Source organism: Mus caroli, unplaced genomic scaffold, assembly GCF_978045245.1.
Source record: "Mus caroli unplaced genomic scaffold, Mus_caroli_1 scaffold_1, whole genome shotgun sequence".
NCBI lineage: Eukaryota > Metazoa > Chordata > Mammalia > Rodentia > Muridae > Mus > Mus caroli.
The window spans coordinates 172,465,997-172,488,875 of NW_028227256.1; the positions used below are offsets into that span (position 1 = coordinate 172,465,997).

At 38.8% G+C, this 22,879-nt stretch overlaps 1 protein-coding gene across 1 annotated transcript in view; it reads left to right on the plus strand.

The window, feature by feature from the left end:
* Nucleotides 1-22,879, plus strand: part of Fmn2 (formin 2) — a 326,068-nt gene that overhangs the window by 164,477 nt on the left and 138,712 nt on the right. Inside the window, exon 8 of the mRNA XM_021173977.3 lies at nt 8,536-8,597. Coding sequence (XP_021029636.2) covers nt 8,536-8,597 — 62 coding nt within the window. The remainder of the gene's footprint in view (nt 1-8,535; nt 8,598-22,879) is intronic.

Consider the following 22,879-nt stretch of genomic DNA (forward strand, 5'->3'; position numbering starts at 1 on the left):
AGTTATGGCTAAGGAACCTGGGCAGATGAGACCCGCTGAAATTGGGAGTGTCAGTTTGCTTCAGGGAAGTGGCCCCTATTAGATTGCCCATGATCTGGTGGATGGCCCTACAATCATGCACACAAGGGTAGCCCTGACTAAACTCAGTGGACTATGAAGACAGAATGTGAGTTTAGTACAGGGTTGTGGGCTGTGGGCATCTGGGAGGAAGTGGAGAGGAAATTCAGTCACTGATGTTATACATTGTATAGAGGTATGAAGTTATCAAGTAAGGATTTTTTCGAAAGACTGTGTTAGAGACTTTGATCCTACTAGTGAAATATGTTCATTTGAACTTTTGAGCACATTAAGATGCTTCATTTTGTTATTAGACTAGCCCTTATCTGCTAACAAAAGAAAAGGTTGGCATTAAAGGCCAATGGTCTCTTCGTTCCTACTGCCTCCTTTGCCTTCTTTATTCCAACACTCCATCACCCCCACTCCTTCCTTACTACCCAGCCCATGATGAAGCCTCTCACCTAGTGCACAGTGCCACCACTGTGATGTTCTTTGCAAGTGCATGGGGTCAGCAAGGATGATTTGGCCCTCTGAAGCCACGAGATAAAGAAATACTTCCTCTGTCTTTCCTTTGAGCATTTTGTTAACATCCATGCAAAAGCAGCTAATACGATAACCTATCACACAGCTACTAAGATGATTATAGGTTTATTGTTTTGAAAAAGTAGGCCCTAAGCACAATTTAGGTGGGTTCACCTCTGTAGATGGCCAAAGGACTAACATCCATGTCTAGCTCTCAACTTCTTAGTTGTACATTGACAATTCTCAGCTAAGTTTCCATTGTTTTCTTATGATTTTGCAACTTGCATTGTCTATATTCCTTACTTTCTTTCCCTCCCTCAATGTGTCTGCCAAGATAAAATATAAATGGTAAAATTCACTGACATCACTCCTCAGACAACTATTTAGATGAATTATATTGAAAGAAGTTCTTGTCTCTAAAATTTTAATTATTGTGTTTATAAACTCAAGCTTTACTGCTTGTAATTTCCTTTCAAGTGAGATGAATATATATGCATATATATATATATATATATATAACTAGACTGAAATATATGAATATTTATAGTGTAGAAGTTATTTTACACTATAAATTGTTTTAAGTTATGTAAGACATATCATATATTTCTTGGGCAATATAGATGTTTACTTTCAAAAGAAAATTTAATACTCTTAGTTTTAAAAAGTGTATGTTAGAAAACAGGAGCAAAAAAAAAAAAAAAAAGGAATCCTTGAGGTAAGGTCCTATTTTCAGGGGACCTCACTGAGCTTGCTTTTACAAGAGTGTAAATGTTTACCTAAGCAAGAAGGTGAAGTCTGTTATGCCCAATAAAGGACATTGTGCAGTGCTCCTGTACAGAAAACATTCAGCAGACAGTGGGTGTTTTACACACAGTCCAGTGCGTTGTCTGAGGCAATTTACTCATCCATACACTATGCTTAAAATAAACACTACCTGGGAACTTGCCAGCCGTGGTTTTTCTACCTCTTACTCCACACCCTAGATTTTGTCACCTGCCAAAGTCAAATATGTCTTATCTAAACAGTTGAGATAAGCATGGAGTCAGACCCACTATGGTCCGATCAACAAACCTCTTCAAAACCAGAAATGAAACACAATATCACCAGATTAAACAGTCTACAGTGCAATCATGTTTGCGTTTAAAGATTTTATTCGGGAAGGATTACAGTCTTGGTATCCATTTTTCCCTCTGCCTAGACAAGAAGGCGACACTCTGACTCAAACAAAATGCATTTGTTCTCCAATAATTTAACTTGTACAGTTCTTATAAACAAGGCCTATATGCAGCCTACTGCCTTAATCAGAAACGTACGTCTTTACCCCCTTGTATGCAAGTTTGCTTGGCACGTACCTCTCTTGGGTTGTATATCACACTGATTTCTTTCTTCCCAGTCAGCCAGTCCATAGCCTATGTGTAAAACATTTAGAATTCTTGCCTGTTGCTGCCTTTACTTTAAAACAAAGTCCAACTATCATAAAATTCTCTAGGAAGAGAAGGTGGACTCAACGAAGGTGAATTTTAAAAATACTGAATCTACAAAACTGCACTCTTCTTCCTTTTAAGGAATATACCACTTTAATTGTTCAGAAGCTCTCCAGGGGGTGAAGATATCTGAAGCCTACAAGGCGAAGAGCTATATAAAGTCTGCAAGGGGAGGGGCTATAGCTGCCAACTTTGCCACTCTATCTTCAGGCTTAGGGTGAATCTCGAGATCAGATTTTTGAAGTCTGAATATTTGTTCCCTGAATGAGTGCTTGGTGTTTTCAGCAATGTATACTCTCTCCCTTGTAGATGGATGCAACTAGTTCCTAATAATTGCATACTTTTGCTGATCTTGCAAAGGATGCTTCTGGGATGACTGTCATTGACCCATTAAGGAAATGATCCTATGAAGTCATCTACAGTTTTTTTTTTTTTTTTTAAATAGTAATCAAAGAGAACAGGCCATGACAGCATTATCATTTTGTGGAGGAACCTTCAGGGTTTATTACTGATGATTAATTTCCGGATCTTTTTGTATACTGCCCACTAACTTGAAAAGTGCTCGTTTCCCTGTAGTTCTTCCAGTGTGTAACAGGATTAGCTCTGCTGGCCTTGCCTTTGGTTCTTTCGTGCTGTCCTTCTAAACGGAAGTAAGAAATCTGTACTCTGGATTTTTAACATACATTTTGTTTTAAAAGAACAAATATATCTCCAGTGGCAGAGTAACTGACCACGGGCTATGATATATAAACATGTTTACAGGTTTTTAAGTTGACATGACAATGTTTCACACAGGCGTTTCCCTACCTTCTTTGTTGATCCTCACCCCTCACTTCTGTTCCCTCCCCCCTCCCTCTGGCCCTGTCCTACATCCAGTAGGTCCTTTCTGCTTTCACATCAACCCTTTTAATTTTGAGTACCTACTTTGGCAGATTATTCCACACAGTAGAGCTGTTATCTCTATTCTTTATAACAACATGGCCATATATGAACCCATTTTCCTTCTGAAAAATCTGAGGCCCAAGGAGCCTACAAAGTCTCTGCATGAGACACAAGGCTGACCAGTTGCAGACCCATGTTTTGCATCCATGTGTGGATTTTAGAATATACATATAAGTCTCTGGTAATTTCAGAATTTTAGAAAACTACAATTTTTGATTGATTTTTGTAAGTTAAAACACCTTTGTGAATATAAATTGTGGACTGAAATGAGGGGAACATTTTAAAGATATAGAACCTTAAAAATATGGGTAGCAGAATGCTGTTCTTTTATGTGGTATTCATAAACAAGGCATTGATTTATACTTCATTTAACATAGATAGGCTTAACATCATTAAAAATTACTTGAAATAGTCAGGAGCCTGTGTATGTGAGTACATAAAGAATGCCAAACTAAACATCTGGTAGGATTCCCACAGGCTGGCTGAAGGAATGAAGCCTCCCTGGGAAAGACTGAGAATTTACCTCATAGTTAATCTACATGTACAGACCCCTGCATTTTGCTTCAGACTTTCTTTGCACACTGTGTGTGTGTGTGTGTGTGTGTGTGTGTGTGTGTGTGTGTGTGTGTGTGTGTGTGTAGTATTTAGGGAACTCTATGGGCCCAGTGAGAGCCAAAGTAACATTTGTGCTATTTCCCAATCTCCATGGAAGGACATGGCGTGTCTATGAATGGCTGTGCTCATGCATATGGAAGCCACATAGCAACATTTCATGTCTTTCTCTATTGCTTTCCATCATATTTACCTTAGTCTTTGAGTCGGGATCTCTCACCGAACCTGGAGCTCTCTGATTGTATTGATTGGCTTGACTAGATGAGTAGTAACCCAGGGGGTTCGCATCTTCCCTTCCTCAGTACTAGGGCTACTAAGATCCATGGCCAGTATTAATGTGGGTTCTAAGGGTCCCAGTGTGGGTCATCTTGTTCTTCATATTCACTGACTAAGCCATCTTCCTATAACTTGTTTCTGTAAAATGGGTGTAAGTGTGAGGGTCTCTGAGGTATACTGCTGACCTTTGTTGATGGAGAGTTTGGAACTGAGAGGACTTGGAGATCCATTTAAGAGTAGTATTTTAGGGAATATTTCAGAGGTTGCATAGGCTAGAGTCTGAGGTTGCTATTTGTTAAAATCCCCAAGTAAGGGCTGAGGAAGCAGTTCAGATAGTAGTTTTTGCCTTGCTAACAAAGGATCCGAGTCCAGTGCCCAGAACATACATTAGGTAAAATCCACAGTGACATGTGCTTGTAAGCACAGCAGTAGGTGTCTTTGAGGATTGCTGGCCATCGAGCCCTGGCACTTTGTGAGTTTAAAGTGGTAGTAGTGTAAGATGCAGTCTCAATAACTTAACATAGATGATTCCTGAGAAACACTAGCTAAAGCAATACCTTACCGCCTCACAAAGGTGCACACGTGTACAGGTATGCGCCTGTACCCCCCATATGCTTTCTTCAGTAAAATGACATTGAGGTTACATCTTACCCTAATTATAATAGCAATCATTAAGAAAAAAAAAACAAATAGTAGTGAGGGTGTGTACAAAAGGGACCCTTTATACACTGCTGTTGGGAATGTGAACTAGTCCAGCCACTGTGTGAATCCAGAGCCTTGTCAAGCTCCTCAAAGTGATCTATCATGTGAGATGCATACAAAGTATCTCAGAGATACTTGTACATCCGTGTTTCTTGCAGTACTCTTTTACAGTACACAAGTAATAGAACTCATGGAGGTGTACAAAACTGAAGAATGGTGAATCTGATTGTAGGTCCATGGCAGCAATAGTGGGTGACATTGTGTAATTTCAAAACAAACTGCAGGCACATTACCATAATCCAGAATGAAGTCGTGTGATTTCAAGAAGGTGGGTACAACTGGAACCAATCATTCTGAGTAAACCATGCCAATTTCAGAAAGACAAATACTGTGTGTACTAATCTCATTATTTTGTTTTATATATTGATTGTCTATAGCTATATGAGACCATACATTTATATATAAGGCAATCCTAGAGAAACAAAGGTGTGAAACAGGAGGGGAGGTGCAAGAAATGAGGAAAGAGAAGGGTATAAGGAAAACTATGTTCAACACACAATATAAACCTGGGTCAAATTGTTGTTGTTGTTGTTGTTGTTATTTCACTATTCACTTTATATCCCACTCACTGCCCCCCTTCTAGTCACCCCTTCCCTTCTTCCCTGAGCTAATAGATTCCCCCTGGGTATCACCCCACTCTGGCACATTAAATCTCTGTGAGGCTAGGCACATCTTCTCCCACTGAGGCCAGACAAAGCACCCCAGCTAGAAGAACATATACCATGTACAGGCAACAGCTTTTGGGATAACCCCTACTCCAGTTGCTTAGGACCCACAGGAAGATCAAGCTGCACTTCTGCTACATATGTGTGGGGAGGCCTAGGTTTAGCTCATGTATGGTTTTTTTTTTTTTTTTTTTTTGAATGATGGTTCAATCTCTGAGAGCTGCAAGGGTTCAAGTTAGTTGACTGTGTTGGTCTTCCTATGAAATTCCTATCCCCTTAGGGGCTGCAATCCTTCCTCCTATTCTTCCATAAGAGTTGCCAAGCTCCATTCACTGTTTGGCCGTGGGTGTCTGCATCTGTGTGTTTGTCAGCTGCTGGGTAAAGCTTCTTAGTGGACAGCCATGCTAGAATCCTGTCCGCAAGCATAACAACGTTTTATTTAGTGTCAGGGATTGTTGTCTTCCCATGGGATGTGTCTCAAGTTGGGCTGATTATTCCCTCACTCTCTGCTTCATCCCCTGTGCCTGCATTTCTTGTAGACAAGATTAATTTTGGGTCAAAGTTTTTTGGGTAAGTTGGTGTCCCTATCATTCCACTGTGATTCCTGCCTGGCTACAGGAGGTAGCCTCTTCAGGATCCGTTGAAAATTTTAACTTAATTAACAATTACAGTGATAAATACCCTTTGTGTCCTTATTCTTTCCAGGACTTTTATTATAAAGGAATGTTAGATTTTTTTTGTAAAGGTCTTTTATGCATCTCATGAGATGACCATTTGGTTTCTATGTTTTAGTTTATTTATTTGGTGGATTATGTGTGTTGATCATATATGTTCAACCATTTCTACATCTCTGGGGAAAAGGTGGATCATGATGCAAAGTCTTTTAATGATCAATTTCATTTGCAAAGATTTCACTGATTTGTTATTGCATCTATGTTCGTCAGAGATGTTGGTCTATAACTTTCCTTGAGTCTTTGTCTGGTTTGGAGACTGAAGTGTTATTGTTACTGAAAATAGCATTTGGAAAAATACTGATTTTATATCACTAGATGTTATAAATCTGTTTATATTATTATTTAGATTTGAGAGTTCTTATATATCTATACATTCATTAATTTCTTTAGGTCTTCCAGGTGGGTGGAATATGGAATGTTAACACATGACCTTATGCATCTCTGCATTTCCTCAGTGTGTGTTGTAATCGCCTCTCCTTTCATCTCTAATTTTGTTGATTTGGGTTATTTATCCTACTTAATGGTCAGTTTGGCCAAAGGTGTAACAGTCTTCATGATTTTAAAATTAATAATTATAGAAAAATGATGGGTATAGTCAGAAAACAAATGTACCCTGTGAGTGTTACTTAAATATGGACAATGTTGTTATGTTTTGAGGGTGAAATATTACTCTAAAGTTTTTACTGATATATTTTGTGTTTTTTCTCACAAATCTCTTACTGTGTCACTAAATATAAAAAGTTCTAGGGTGATTATTGCTTGATGAATTGCAAAGTGCCTTAGGTTTCCAGTTAGGTTCCTTAGGATTCACTTGGACTTTCCTTAGACTAAGCTATAAAACCAAAGGAAACATTTCCATACACCAGTTGGTTACTTTTATTTTCTACTTTAATCTGAGTTTCATGTAGTTTGTTTTATATTACCTCAACAGATACTATGAATTAATCTCTTAAATTTAGTAATTTGTGCTGCTTGGTGTAATCCAATAATAAGCAGATTTGGCAGAAAATCTGACTCTTGGATTTCTATAGGAACACTAATTTTTAAGCTGAGACAGGAGATTATTATTAGAGTGGAAATATCATATTCAACTTGGTACGTTTGTTGGTGCATTTGGGCTCTGTTCCCAGAAATGTTAAATTACCTTGGTTAGTTTTCTGCTCCATCCTGTGCTTCAATTTCCACTTTTTTTTTCTTAATTTTTTCTTGGGCCTTTTGCCAATATCAACTAGCAAATGTGTACTTTAAGATTTGAGGAGAGAGACATAGTAAATTGCCTCAGTTATCAAAATAAATATATCAAAATTGTGATTATCCACACTGTGATTTTTCTTCTAGAAATCTTTAATCCCATGAGAGCTTCTTCAGTGGCTCCTTGGCACAAATCCCTTGTGACAATTTTGTCCTGTTTCAACTTAATGCATCCATGGGAAACAGGGTAATTTTAATGAATCCACCTGAGTTAAAATAAAATACAATATAGTATTCTACACACTGTCACACACACACACACACACACACACACACACACACACACACCCATGTCCTGAAAAAAAATTCATAGAACATGTTTCTAGGTTTTGATGACCTATTTTGTCTGTGATCATCTGAATATCAACACCAAAGAAGGCTTCACCAGATGTTTTGAGTAAGCTGACATGCATCAACAATTATTGGCAAAAAAACTAGGCCACAGTGATTTGATGGGTGATCTGCCTACCATTCTTCTAGTATGCAAAAAATGTTAAATGCATTTCATTGAACAGGCAAAGGCTCATTTACATTCGTTCTCTAACATTTGAGCCCTACTCGTGGGATGCAGTCTTTGTAGTGTCCTAGTTAGTGTTACTATTGCTACAATAAACACTATGGCCTAAAGTACGTTGGGGAAAAAGGGTTTATTTGATTGACTCTTGTACACCATAGTCCATCACTAAAGGAAGCAAAGGCTAGCTATCACGCAGTTCTGATACCTGGATGTAGGAGCTGCTTCAGGAGCCATGAAGGAATGCTGCTTACTGTCTTACTCAACACGGCTTGCTCAGCCTGCTTTCTTACAGAACCCAGGATTACCTACCTACCCAGGGATAGCACCACCCAAAATGAGCTGGACCCTCTCCCATCAATCACTAATTAAAAAATACCTACAGGGTATTTTTTTTTTTTTTTTACCACAACTCACAGCCTGATGCATTTTTTTTTTCAGCTGAGCCTCACTCTACCCAGATAACTCTAGCTTGTGTTGAGGTGACTTAAAGCTAGCCAGCCCAGAGAACAACTGAAACAATTTGAAACTTGACCCCTGACACATTGCAGTTTCTGAGACATGGTCTTTAGACTGGGGCAAGTATACACACTGACGTTAAAGTTCTTGTATACTCCCATCAATGTCCCTGAACCTTTTACCTGAAGTAGTTAAGTATCATTTTACAGCTGACTTATGCTAATTGACATTTTTTTCTTTGTCTTTTTTTCCCACAGCTGTTGTGAACTTGGACAACTCTGTGGTGGACCTGGAGACCCTTCAAGCTCTCTATGAGAATGTGAGTAGGAGCAGTTCTCTCTGTGTGATCTGCTCGGTACATGTGTAGTATCACGTGTGAGCTGGCTGTTTTATTGTCCTCTGAGGAAACTCAATCTCCATGCAGTGAACTTAGTAGGTAGGGTTTCATAATACTTTCTAGGAATATATTGGGCAAATGTGTGTTCTCAAGGCTGGCTTGAAAGATGTTTCTTATGAAGTTATTTATGTTTCCTCTTCTGAAATAATAGCAGTGTTTGTGTGGGCACTGACTTGAGCCAAGCACTGCTCTGTCCAATTTGCAAATATCGAATACTTTGCTAGTTTTCAGGCTTTCAAAGTAAACTAATTTTGCATATGTTAATATCTGATACAGGACAGATTTAGACATTCAGACTCTCTGCCTAGTCTCTTTTTAAAAAGTGTTCTGTACAGCCTTATAGGTTTTAATCTTCTATTTGAAACTGATAATTTATACCTATTTATGATATACAAAATGGTGTCATGATTTATCAGTATGAAATGAGCCTAATTAATATGTTCATTAACTCAAATCCTTAGCTTTTGTGGGAAGAACATGGAGAATTTAATCTCTTAGCAACATTGCAACCTAAGAGTATTTACCACACTTTGAAATGAATCTCAAAAAGCCTTCATTCCTCCATCTTCACTGAGGATTTGTATTCTTCATTTATTGTCCCCCATCTGTTCCCAGCCCCACCCTGGCAACTGCTACTTATACTCCGTTTCTCTAAGTGTCACATTTTAGCTTCTACATTAAAGTACAAATGTTTGGTGGGGTCTTTTTATGCATGACTTATTTTAGTTTGCACAAGACTTTCAAACTCCATCTATAGTGCATCAAATAAGAAATTTCTTTCTTTGAAGGCTGACAAATATTGACGTGTGTGTGTGTGTGTGTGTGTGTGTGTGTGTGTGTGTGTGTGTGTGTTAGTGACACTTTTATTCATTGATCTGTTAGACACAGCATAATGCCGTTAATTTTGGCATTATGAACAGTGGTGTGGCATCAGGCAGCAGACCGATGCCTCCTAAACATACTGGTGTCAAATCTTTTGAGTCAGCCTATAGAAGCAAGATTGATCATTCATGTGATGGCTTTGGACTTAGATTCTGAGGAACATCCATGCAGTTTGCCCATTATGGCAATTGGAATTCACACTAGAACAAACAGTATTTGGTATTTACAGACTTTCTTCTTTTTACACATTGTTATTCTGGAAGATGTGGATTCAGTGATGCTAAACATATGCCTGTTGGAAAATTCTATCTCTTGAGAACTGTTTATTAAAGATCCTCAGTCCATTTCTTAACTGGATCTTTGGTTTTCTTCTGCTTAACTGCTTGAGTTTCTTATACATTTTGTATGTTAATGCTACCATGTTTAGACATTACTTAACAGTATATATCCCTTGATGATTAGTTAATGATGATCATTAGTAGTTTTGTCTGGTAATTGTTACACTATTGTTGCGCCCACCTCATTCAGCAAGGAAAACGCAACACGGTTGGATTCTTCTCAACAGCTTTATTGCAGGAACACCTAGATGCTACGGGAATCCCGGGAACCCAGGGAACCCAGAGAGGACTCCTTATATACACCCCAGCACAGGGAAAAGCTTTGTGTCTTCCTGGGATTGGTCAGTCTGCCGGCACCTTAATTTGCATGCACCCACTCGGGAGGGGTTGGTGCCAGATTCGGGCTGGCACCTGCGCAGTGGTGTTGTTTACAGCCACGGTGTACCAGAAACCGGCGCCATCTTTTAGGCATCGGCTGCCTACATACTATTACTAATTTTCTCTTCATACCACCATTGCAGATTCCCTTGCATTCCGGTTATGACTATTAGTCCACTGAGTTCTGTGCTTGTCTGAGAGGAGGTGTCATTAGGTAGCCCTGGCTGACCTTAATCTCAGAGATCCACCCACCTCTGCTGCCCAAGTACAGGGCTAGGATTAAAGGAAAGCATCTTCACACACATTGTTTTCATATCTCCTTCATTTCTAAAAGATGGGTTTCTGGACTAAAGTATTATCGAATGGCTCCTTCTCCTCTTTCTCTCACCAATTTCAATATTTCATCTACCAACAGGGTTTGTCCTGACGGGTCTGCTGAGCTTTCAGGGGTTTTGTTTCTTTTACATCCCCTTATTTACGTGTGTGTGTGTGTGTGTGTGTGTGTGTGTGCGTGTGCATGAGCACTCATGTATGTCACTGTTTATGTATGAAGGTAGAGCACAATTTATAGGATTAAGTTCTTTCTACCATTAGATCTCTGGGGGTCAAACTCAGGTCATCATGCATGGAAGCAAGTGTGTTGACCTTCTCTCCACCCTGTTGTATGTTTCTAATATTTTAATATTTTCCTACTCCAAGATTTCATCCTATGGCTTTGCTTTTAATTTGACATTTTTTTTTTTTTTTGTCTCAGGGAGTTCCTTTTTTGGTTTGGATTTGGCCGGAGGTCTCTGATCCTCCTGTAACTGGATATTGACATCTTTGCTCAGATTAGCCATTATTTCAGTAAACATGCTTTATTGTCCTTCTTTTTAATGTATTTGGTCTTGAATATTTTACCATTCACTGGCTAGAGCTCTTGATGGTATTCTTTAACTCCTGGAGGTTCCTCTATTCCCTTTTTCTTTACCTTTTCTTTCTAATTGAAACCACCAACCTCAAAATTAATTATTCAATGAGGACCTTGTTTTGGAGTAGCCTATAGCAATCTTCATCTGCTTGAGTGTTTGTTTGTTTGTTTGTTTTCTTTTTTTTATATTTTTTAAATACTATTTTTTTGTTCTGTGTCAGCAATTTTGTTTTCTTTGTGTGTTATTTTTTGTATTTCATTGGACTTTAAAGAAACTGTTCTAAACATGGTTGTCATTTCCTAGATCTCCTTTTTGGGGGAGGGGCATTGTTAAAACTTCATTAACTACTTCTAAAAGCGTCTTGTTTACCTGCCTTCTGGTTTTACATGTTTTCTTGTGTCCCTGTTTAGCTCATTGTTGTAGACAGTCTACATGAAAAAGACCCTGGGCAGGCTCAGTTTGATTGATTATTGATTATTCTTCCCTTTCTTCTTGGTGTTCTGGCTGGGCAGCTGCTCAGTCACTATAACACTGCAGACGCCTCTGGTTGGGCCAGGACACAAGGGAAACACCCCAGCCAGATGGTGCCATTGTTTTAGTTTGGCAGTTCAGTGGCATTAGTTAATAGGCCTGGACTTAAAAGTGATCCTTTGTGTTTAATTAAGTGGTAGTATGTTATACCCTAGTTGTCAGATATGAGCATCTATGTACCTATGTACACTTACAGTTCCCATTACTTTCATTCTGACAGAGTCCAAATTAAATCACAAATTATATTTAAGGGATATATACGCTTATATCCTTTCAGTGGTGAACTTTCTTAATACACTTTTATCTTTGCATGTTTTTATTTCACCTTTATCTCTAAAGGACATGCTGTTGCTGAAAAGAGACTTCTAACAACTTATTTCAGCATAGTGGAAATTGACATTTGTCTGTGGCCTCCATTGCTTCTGGTGATAAGTCTGCAATCATTGCTGTTTGTGAGCTAAGCTGTCTGCTCTTCCGGGTTGCCATTACAAGCTCCTCTTCATCTTGTTTAATCAGATCCATTGTGATATAGCTGCCAGTTTTCTCTGCATACATTTGCAGTGTATTTGATGAACATCCTGAGTCTGTATGATTGTGTGTATTTTCATGTTTAAGATTTTTCATTTTTTCACCTTTATCCTGCAGTGCTAGTTTTGTACTGTTTTCCCAATCTTCTTTTACTTGCTGTGTAAGGCTGACTGGCATGCTACAGCTCTGGTTTTTTGCACAAGTTCCTGAAACTCAGCCCATCATTACGTTTTCAGTGTGCTTTCTTACTGTTCGCCATATTAGATACTTACATTGTCTTTGTTCATCTGTTCAACCCTGTCAGAGAAAAGGGGTGATTTCTAGTTTATCAGTTTATATTCTAGAATTTTCACATATGTTTCAATAATTGGATTTTAAAAAAATATTTTAAACTTTGAAAACTTTTCATTCAAATTTAGTAATTAACAGGGTAAGACAGAAAAGAAAAGGAAAAAAAAACCACATAAACACTTCTAAAATCCAACCCCATGATCCATCAAGAGATTTTTTCGTTACAGTGAGACTCTATCTTCATAATAGAGAAAGAAAAGAGAGAAAAAAAGAAAAGGTTAGAAGCTGGAATTTATAAAAATGTTTACATTTTTAAGACCTCTCCAAAGAGAAATTGGTAGACACTAAAGAGACAGTACAAAGAGAAATAAATGTGCCTGTCTGAGAACCATTTGAAAAAGCTTGTAGTCTTAATAACCAACAGGCAAAATAAAGTAAGACATCAGCCAGATACATTTTTCTAAAACCTCCAATTGAGAATTAAGTTGGCTTTTTAAAGCCAAGAAAAAAAAAATCAATGTGAAGAAGTCCAAAGCAAGTGTGTTCTATATACTTTATTGTACCGCCCCCGTGAAGACAATCTGGCGCAATCTAATGGAACCGAAGACACACTGAGCACGCAATTCAGGAATTCTCCCCTTCATGCTACATTCTCAGCCGACTGCCAAACAACAAGCACATTTATAAGTTCAGCACATGGATCTGCTCATACGTGTCTGCTATCTGAATGCAACTCCAAGACAAATTGACCTAGACCAGAAGAATTATGAGAATTTTCAAATAACGTTTCAAGCTATTAAACTTTAGAACAGTTTGTTTCATGTGAGAAGAGCGACTCACCCTGTCTCCCTGATCCCCTTTGCTGTATGTGACTCTAAATATAAATACAGTGAACAGAAAACCAATATCATATTATCATTATGCAATTAATGTGGAATAATATTTTCCATATGAAGCAATGTGTTTGCCCTTGTTATTCTTCCTGTGACTTGAGAAAACCAGAAAAACAAGGAGAAAGTGGAAAATAATTCCTTTGCCGTTCCTGGAAAGTAGCTGAGCCTTTTGTGTTCTGTGGCTGTGTTCCCCTCCTGCAAATGATCCTTGGGGAGCCAATATTTCACGGCCACCAAGATAATTTGCTTTGTCTTACTCAGTGGAGACAGGCTTGTAATGGGAGCCCATGTGGCCAAAGGTGCTCATATTTGTAAGGTAGTCTTTACTCTTTCACAGTTTTGATGACTGCTCATCCTGTAGCATTCCTCTTGATTGTTTTTTAAAGAGGAGTTAGCTGTTCATGAACTCCCACAGCTTTTATCTGCCCAAATCCTAATTTCTATTTCACTTTTGTGGGACTGGTTGTTTAGTGTTCCTTATATTTTGAATAGAGGGCCCCACCACTTCCTCAGCTCTCAGTTATATGATGTGAAATGTTCTGATAATCTTACAGATTCTATGTTGCTTCTCTTCTCCTCTGGAGAGATTCTCTGCACCAGAGTGAGATTATAATGTATCTTGGTGTGGGTCTCTTTGTTTTAATATATCATGATAACCAGACACATGAAAGGATGGTGGATCTTGAGAACCAAGTTCCATGGATTTAGGATCACTATGGAAACAACCTCTGGGCATTCTTTTGGGCAATTTCTGTATTCGATTGACTGAGATGGGAAGACACCACATATGAAAAGTACCATTCTATGGTCTAGGATCCTAAGCTTCTTAAAAAGTAGAAAGCAGGCTGAGCATGGACATTCATCCCTCTGTATCCTGGCTGTGGACACATGCTTCATTCACCTTCTGTGACTTACCCACCATGATGGGCTGAGCACTGCGCCAAGATAAATCTTTCCTTCCCTTTGTCAGGTAATTTGTCCCATCCAAAGGTAAATAACCAATAAATGTGGTGACTTGAGTATAAACTCATAGGTTATATAATTTGTACATATATGTATTTATCTTATAAATATATTTTCATATATATGTGTACACACACACACACAAATATATGTGTATATATTGAAGTCTTGATTTTTCAGAAAACTGAAGCAGCCTCTGATGGCAGAGAAAAGAACAAGCGTGGAGCTGTCTTTTTAAAGAAGTTTGTTCTGCTTGAGGACATCACTTTAGGAAAGAAGAAAAAAAAATCCGTTCTCAGTGCTTTAAGTGAATTTCTCCTGTGAGGTCTGGAGATCTAGAGCCATGTCCAGTATGTGCCTGAAGACTTCTTAGCATCATCCTGCCTTTAGGAGCTATCTCTCTTAGGAATGAGGAAGGGGACACCAGGCAGGCATGTCCCACATGTTGTCTGAAGGGGAGGTCAGAGTAGGTGGCAGCCTCTAGGAGTTAGTTCTAAGGCCATGTTCTCTCTTGACTCTTCAAGCGCCATTATGGCTATTCTAACCTTACATGGAACTGAGCTTTTTGGATGTTTATTTTCAAAGTGTTCATCAAATTTTGCCAAGGTTAAACCACGGGTATTCAGTTTTTCTCTCCGTTCCTTTCTTCCTGTGTTCAAACATTGTGCACCTTGGCTCTTTGTGTCCCAGTTTCCATAATGGTCTTTCTTTATTCTTAAAGCTTTTTGTTTTTCCTCAAATCTGTTGACCTTCTAACACCCCCAAACTAAGGCTGTGGATTGTTACTTCTGCCAACTCCCATCTGCCTGTATTTGAATACCTCTAGTGGAGGCTTCCTCTCTGTTACTTCACTTTTCAGCACCAGGATTCTCTTTTCATTTTTCTTTAAGATTTTATGTTTCTTTATTGGTGCTGTCATTTTGACTGCACATCATTTTTTTTCCATCTCTTTCTTTGAGATGTTTAAAAATTCTTTTCATATACAATACCTAACGACTGACTGCGTTCTATCTTTGAATAGTCCATAGTTCCCTGTGTCTTGACCATTCGTTTGATTATTTTTATTTAGAATTGGATAATGCAGTAATGCAGATCACTCCTGGCGTTCACTGGTTTGTTTGAAGATAAAAATAAAACATGGCAGCCAAGGAGTTGGCTGAGTGGATAGACATATCTATTGTGTAAATGTGAGGACCAGAGTTCTCTAAAACCTGTGTAAATGCAGGGTGTGCACAGCAACCATGTGTAATTTCAGTGCCCAGAGGCAGAGAAATAGATTGCTAGAGCTAAGAGTAAGCTGGCTAGTTAGACTAGCCAGTTAGTCATCCCAGAGACCTGTAGGTTCAATTGAGAGAACCTGCCTCAAAGAATAGAGTGGAGACTGGTCAGAGAGCACTCTTGTCATTGATTTTGGGCTTCCTCATGCATGATCACTCACCTGTATATAAGCTTGCATGCATATATGCATGTATACACTTGTATGGACACATGTGCCCAAACACATGTGAACAAGCATACAGCCATACATGTACACTACATACACTATTTTTAAAATACATATTAAAACATAGCCTTTAGATATATCTACTTAAATGTTAGTTTTCAAGTGAGGATGTCTTTAACTGAATCATTCCTTCAATTAGTTAAACTAATATGGAAAGTAGTATATAATTTTAATAAATCTACAATAGGGCAATTGCAATATATCCAGACTTGAACAAATATATATGAATATTATGCAGGTTTTAACATCATAATATAGTGTTTCTGTGTGTGTGTATCTGTGAGTTTGTGTGTTCATTAATGAATTCCTGACTGAAGCCAAAGATGAGTACTGAGATGTCTTCCTTATTTGCTTTGCAACCTGCCAGTACAAGTTCAAATGGGAAACAGAAGCCAGGGAATAATACAAACAGTAAAGTTTATCATAATAATTAGTTATCATGGAATAGATAAGAGAATAGAAAATTAAAATGACAGCTCTCACCATACTTCGGGGCTCAGCAAGCATACCTAGGGAAGAAAGGACAAGTGTTGGAGGGAGTCTTTCAAGGCCATGAGCAGAACTCACTGGGGAAGTTCTGATTGTAACCCATTAGTTTTGTACGCCACTGTGAATAATCATGAAACAAGGTTTCTTGTAGTAGGTAGATAGACTCATGAACATTCTTGTAAGGGTCAGCATGCTCTGGTCATGAAGATGCCTGGAGCTTAGACTACGTTTGTAGAGTCTAAGGAACAACCTTCAGGGGCCAGCTAGGCCATGGCAGTTTTAGAACAAGTGCAATTGGTCAGAAAGCCTAGGCCATAGCTGCAAGGCTTGTACCCAGCTCTGCACAATGCGTGTGCTGTAGTAGTGCCAGGGTGCACTCGCATGTCCTCTGATACCACTACTGCTGGTGGGTACAGAGGAGGAAAGTAAAACCAGACAACTGCGCAGGAGTGGGAAGATAACCTTTTTTTCTGACGCAGCTCCTCTAGCGCCTCCTACTGGCCGAACCTAATTCCCTGTAAAGAAGGGTTCCCCTACTCTTTCATCTGGAAGTAGGTTCCAGAAAGTCAATCAGAAGGTGAGGAGCAGTATGTGGCAGAGGTGACACAGAGAGGACTGCGGTTTGGAGAAATATAGTTTTATCTTGCATGTAGGTCACGTGTTATTTTGTGACTCCATGTGACATAACGTATTGCAATGAAGGATCCATGGGGGGATTCTGGGTGGCACAGGTGTGTGTGTTGGGGGGTGGGGTGGGTGGAGTCACCATGCATATGCTTAGTCTTGGCATAGATTCTCTTTGGAAATCTTTTAAACTTTATTGTGGTGGCTTACTTATAATAATTAATTTAAATAAAGCTTCCTGACTGAGTCTTTTTATTTTTGTACGAGAATCTGAATAGGCTTAATTGTGTCTTACCAATAAGGACATTTGAAGGGCATGCAAATTTTATCTAGAAGAAAGTAATGTTTTAATTCCACTTTGTCATAAATATGTGAGAGGTAATCTTTCAGAGCATTCCATTACTTACCCTTGGGGACAAAATAATATAGCTAATGTGAATGCCTTCTCGTAAATACACTTTCTTCTTGCCAGATGCTTAAACGCCAATGGACTGTTTTAAAGTCGTCGTATTTGATCTCTTTGAAACAGATGGAAGTATTTGTTATACAAACCTTATTTAGAATGTAATCTTTTTTTTTTTTTTCTTCTTCTTCCCTGATTGCATATGTTTGGCAGTGAGCTTTCCCTTCTAGATGTGAATGAATTTTGGGCAGTCTCCAAATCTAAACACACCCTAATTTCAAAACCCACAATCCTGAGGGCCCGATTCCTGTTTATCAAGAAATTAAGACTTTGTGAAAACCACATAGTTACTATATACAGTCTGCTCTAGTGAGGTTTTAAAAACAAAACTCTTTATAGTTTATTTTGGGTTATTGAGTATCATTAAGTTCACAAGAGTCAAGTCTTTGCAGTATATAGTTATTTGAATATATATATTGCTTCTGATTTTTAAAATGTACTCCTGCTATGACATGCTGAGTTTATGGGGCAAGTAAAGAGGGGTTCTGGGGTGGGGAAGGACGGGTTATTGAGGTACATTCTTTCTTTTTTCTTAGTATATCAAATGACTAACACTACATCTAAATGTATCTAAAATATCCATGGAAAACTGTGGGTTGAAAGTTGTTGTTTTTTTTTTAATTTTTCATTTTACTTCATGTTGAGAAAAATGAACAAAGGAATCCTAAGTTATATTTTAAAAATTATTAAAAATGAAGCTAAACCTTGGAAGTCAATCCTATTAGAAGTTCAAATGAAGAAAAACGTAAATAAAGGTAGAGAGGGAACAAATTCTACACCCCTGTGTGATTACCCAGCTCTAATCCAATTTAAAAGATGGGGTGGGGGGCGGGAAGAGAAGGCAGGTAGGACAGAAAGAATGAGAAGTCTAAATTTACACTTCTTAGGATTCAATTTCACAGGCATACTTTATAGTTTCAGTAATCTTCACTTAGGGTGGTACTTGAAATACCAGCAAACTTTAATCTGGAAGAGGGCTGGAGTATGTGTCACATGATACTGCATCCTGAAAAGCATCTACCCTGTTGCATTAGTGGAAATGAATTGGATTTACCATCTGTGTTCCCCTAGCTTCCTAGAGGAATTTAATTGATTCATGTTTGAAGCACCATTCAGCCATCAGGTCCTTCAAACAAAAATGCATTGACTTTCACAGTGTAGCTATTTTTTAAAGCCCAGCTCTCCTATTTCACCGTTCTGTTGTGTTGGTTCATGGGATCTCTGCAAAGCCTGCTCATTTCTACCTGTAAATACACTGAAGGCGAATTGCAGAACTAAAAATGAAAAGCTGTTAGACTTTGAATCACTCACTGATTGGTTCCATAGGCTTAATTTAAAAAGGAAAAAAAAATAAAACAGATGATAAACTGATTGTGCTTATTTTCAGAAACCAACTGCATTGCAAGGCATTCCTAGTAAATTAGTTAAGCTGACTAGCACGCCTGCAGTAGTAACTGGGGAATGGCGTTGGTTGGCTTTTTATGTTTGGTTTTAGTTCTATATAGTTCTGGCTACTTTACTGTCTTTCTGCTTTCTGCCCTCCAATCCCCCTGTGCTCAGTTCCCACCAGGCTACTTAGACTGTTACACTAGAGCGGCAGTGAGCAGAGCTCTTTCTGAGACTGTCATCCTCCTGATGAAAGCTATTAGTTTCTCTTGCATCCTGCTCTCCTGGGGACTGTTTCCTTGTGTCAGGTGACTTATGCATTTGCGGGGTGGTGCTCCTCTTCCTTTGCATTCTCTGTTTGCTGTTACTCACTTGTCCTGCCTGTGTACTGTGCAGATATTCACTTACTCAGCATCTTCAACCTCTCCAACCTCGGGAAAATCCCTCCCTTAGTTATTATCTGCCCTTGACATGCACTTAAGTGCAACAAAACCATATACCAAGACACATAAGCATCTATGGTATGTGTTTAGCTTACCAGTCTGAACAAATTCCTTTGGATATTATTTGTGTTTAAATGCCACGTTTCAGAGCTAAGGAGATGGCTCAGTCAGTAACTGCTTCCCAGATAAGCATGAGGACTTGAGGTCACCTCTGAAGAACCCATGTCTAAAGAAAGGCTTAGCAGTACATGTCCTTCACCCCAGCACTGGGGAGGCAGAAACAAGAGGATCCCTGGAACTCACTGGCCAGCCAGCCAGCCAGCCAATCTTGCAACATTAGTAAGCTGTAGGTTGTGTGAGCAAAATATCTCAGAAAATAAGGTGGAGGCAATCAAGAGAGCTATTCAGTATCAATCTCTCACTTCCACTCCCACATACACACTCAACTCAGGAAGGCACACATACACAAGAACATGGCTATGAACACATGTATACTGTATAGGCAAATAAGATTTTTATAATCATAATTTGAATATGTGGCACAGATCACATGTGTTCTACAAAACTAGTTTAGGAGCTTTTTGGTAAGAATTTTAACTGTATTATTTGAAATGTCAGATATATGTAGAACATATATTAATCGTATCCAAGCCAAATCTACCCTGCTGTTTCCCAACTCCACCCCGTGCCAGTGTCATGTGTTTTACCCTTGCTTTCCATATTCTTATTTCCATCCTCTAGGTCCAGTGACTGGTTCCTTCTTAACAGTGAATGTGGTCCTTCCAAAATGTTTCCCAAGCTTTGGGCAGAAAGGAGGTGATATAAATGTTCCGTTTAGGGTAGAACACATAAGTAATCACTTACTCCCAGTACTTTGACCATTACAAGTCTCTACATCAACTACTGCCCACTGCAAAAGGATGTTAACGGCAGCACTAACTTATGGATTGAATTCCTGATATATCTGTTCTGTATTGAAAGGCACCTTCTCAGATCCTTCTGTCCCTAGCAGGACTCACATGGGACACGGGACGGTGGGTGTCACTGGGCTCTGTAGCTTCTGTGTTTTGCATGATTGTTGTTTGTACAGGAGAAGTCCTTTCCTGTACTCCTGTACTCCACTTCTGCCTCGTTTGGTCTTGAGGGTCCTGGTGCTATCCAGTGTATGTGAGGAGCAACAGTTACCTTCAGCTTCCTGTGCCGAATGTTAAGGCTTGTATGGGCCCAGGTTCTCAGTTCTGTTGCCTGCTTTTCTGCTGAGGCCCTCATCTGGCGTGATGACTTCATCTCCAGACATGGTCTCATCACAGAAGCATCTCTGTTTTCTTTCGTGGAGTTTCAGGTCAGATTTACAGTGCACCATCTTGCCTTGAAGTTGAGGGTTGCTACATACTTTTAGAAATAGTCTCTGGCTTCATTGTCAGTGTCCCAGAAAGCAGAGTCCAGGATAGAATCTGTTATCCTAAGTGAGATGGGCTTGAGCTCTTTAGCCACTTACTTCATGCTTTCCTTGGTTTCATTTTGTTTTCTGAGACAGGGACTCCTTTGTATCTCTGGCTTTCCTAGGACTTTTTTTATAGACCAGGCTGGTCTCAAGCTCAGCACTGAAGGTTGTCTACCTCATGGATTGCCTTGACACTGGCTTTGCAGGTGAATGTTGTCACTCCCTTTTCTTTTGTGGAGGCACCACTAATCGAGCTGCCTGCAGTGACCCTGGGTGAATACCACTTACACCCAGGTGTCAGTTTTCATTGCCACAAATCCAGTACAGAGCTCGCTTTTGCAACAAATAGTTAGAATGTCTTACACCCCATCTTTAAAGAAATATATTAATGATGCATTCTATTTATATACCTATGGAAAGGTTCAGTTTGCTACAGATCATACAAACTAAAAATTAAGTAATTTATAATGCTATATAAAATTTTAATAATGTAAATGAAATGCTTGGGTATAGTGACAGAAGATATAATGGAGTAGATAGGTATTATTACCTATATGTTATTATTTCCTTGGATACAATAGTTAAAAATGCCTGTATCACTTCTATTACCGTGTACTAAAATGATGAACCTGTGGTTATGTTGACTAAGATAAGTATGATGAGCTTCTCTGTGTCTATTAACATTTATATTAAAATATAGAATAGTTAAAATTTAAAATAATGAGTGCATAATAATAATACATATTAATATACTTACAAAACACTTTATGCAGCGTGCACATTTTATTTTCCAATTTAAAATTATTGCTGTGAAATGCTTTTTATTTTATCTACTTTCCCTCAACTGGAAGGAGAATATAATTTCATTCTGCATCAAAAATATACAATTTTTCCATTTAGAATCCTCATGCTAACTTGAATGTTTTTATTTTTATATGAGAAAACCCAAAAGACTATGAGACACTTTAAGTCCCCTCTCCCCTAGATTAAAAAAGGTTAGATCAGAAAGGTCATAGTGATTGGACGAGGGGAATGTGGTATTCAACTGGAGCTGGGAGCACAGACATCACTTGAACAGAAAGAGGAGGAGAGCCGGGCATGTGCCTTTAGTCCCAGCACTTGGGAGGCAGAGGCAGGCGAATTTCTGAGTTCAAGGCCAGCCTGGTTTACAGAATGAGTTCCAGGACAGCTGGGACTATACAGAGAAACTCTGTCTAGAAAAACAAAAAGAAAAAAAAAAGAAGAAAAGAAAGAAAGCAAGCAAAGAAGGAAAGAAAGAAAGAAAAGGAAAGGAAAGGAAAGGAAAGGAAAGGAAAGGAAAGGAAAGGAAAGGAAAGGAAAGGAAAGGAAAGGAAAGGAAAGGAAAGGAAAGGAAAGGAAAGGAAAGGAAAGGAAAGGAAAGGAAAGGAAGAACAAGAAAAGAAAGAAAGAGGAGGCAGTGGGGTGGGGGGTTGCAATACTCTTCCTGCGTCAAAGTCACATTCTCCTGAAGAATACCAGTCTAGCCACTGACTTCTTTTTGGTCTATACTGAATAAACTTAAGGGATGTGCAATGTTTCTACTACTTAAAAGGAGAGATAGAGTGACTGGGAAAAAAAAAAAAAGAGCCGCCACTGTGGGCATCTTTATGTCTTAGAGAAGTAGACAGACACATAGTCCTCAATAAATATGTCTGTAGTCCTTCAGCACTGCCTTAATCCTAGCTTTGATCCTTGCTTCTATTTCTTCTCGTGTTTGAGTTCTAAATGTAAACCTTGCTCAATAATAGGAAGACTTGTTTGTGTCTCTTTTTATTACAGAGTCCTTTGGTCCTTGCATGACATTTCTCCCCTTCACTCTGAACATGAATTTTACATCTTTGTGTGTGGTGGTGAATTGTTTATACTTTGGTGTCTCTCTAGCAGCCATTGTTTTTTATCTAAATTTGCTTTCTCCATGGTCGTCTTCTTGCTTCTTGCTTTGACAGTATTAACAAACTTTTTAGCTCAGTAGGATGCAGAAAGTGTCTCTCGTGCATACATTCTCAACCATCCAGCCATTTGAGGAGGACAGGCTTTTCTGACACACACACTAAACATTTTCCAGTAATTTTCCATGATGACAGGGAAGCATTTGTGAAATGGTACAGTTGGCTA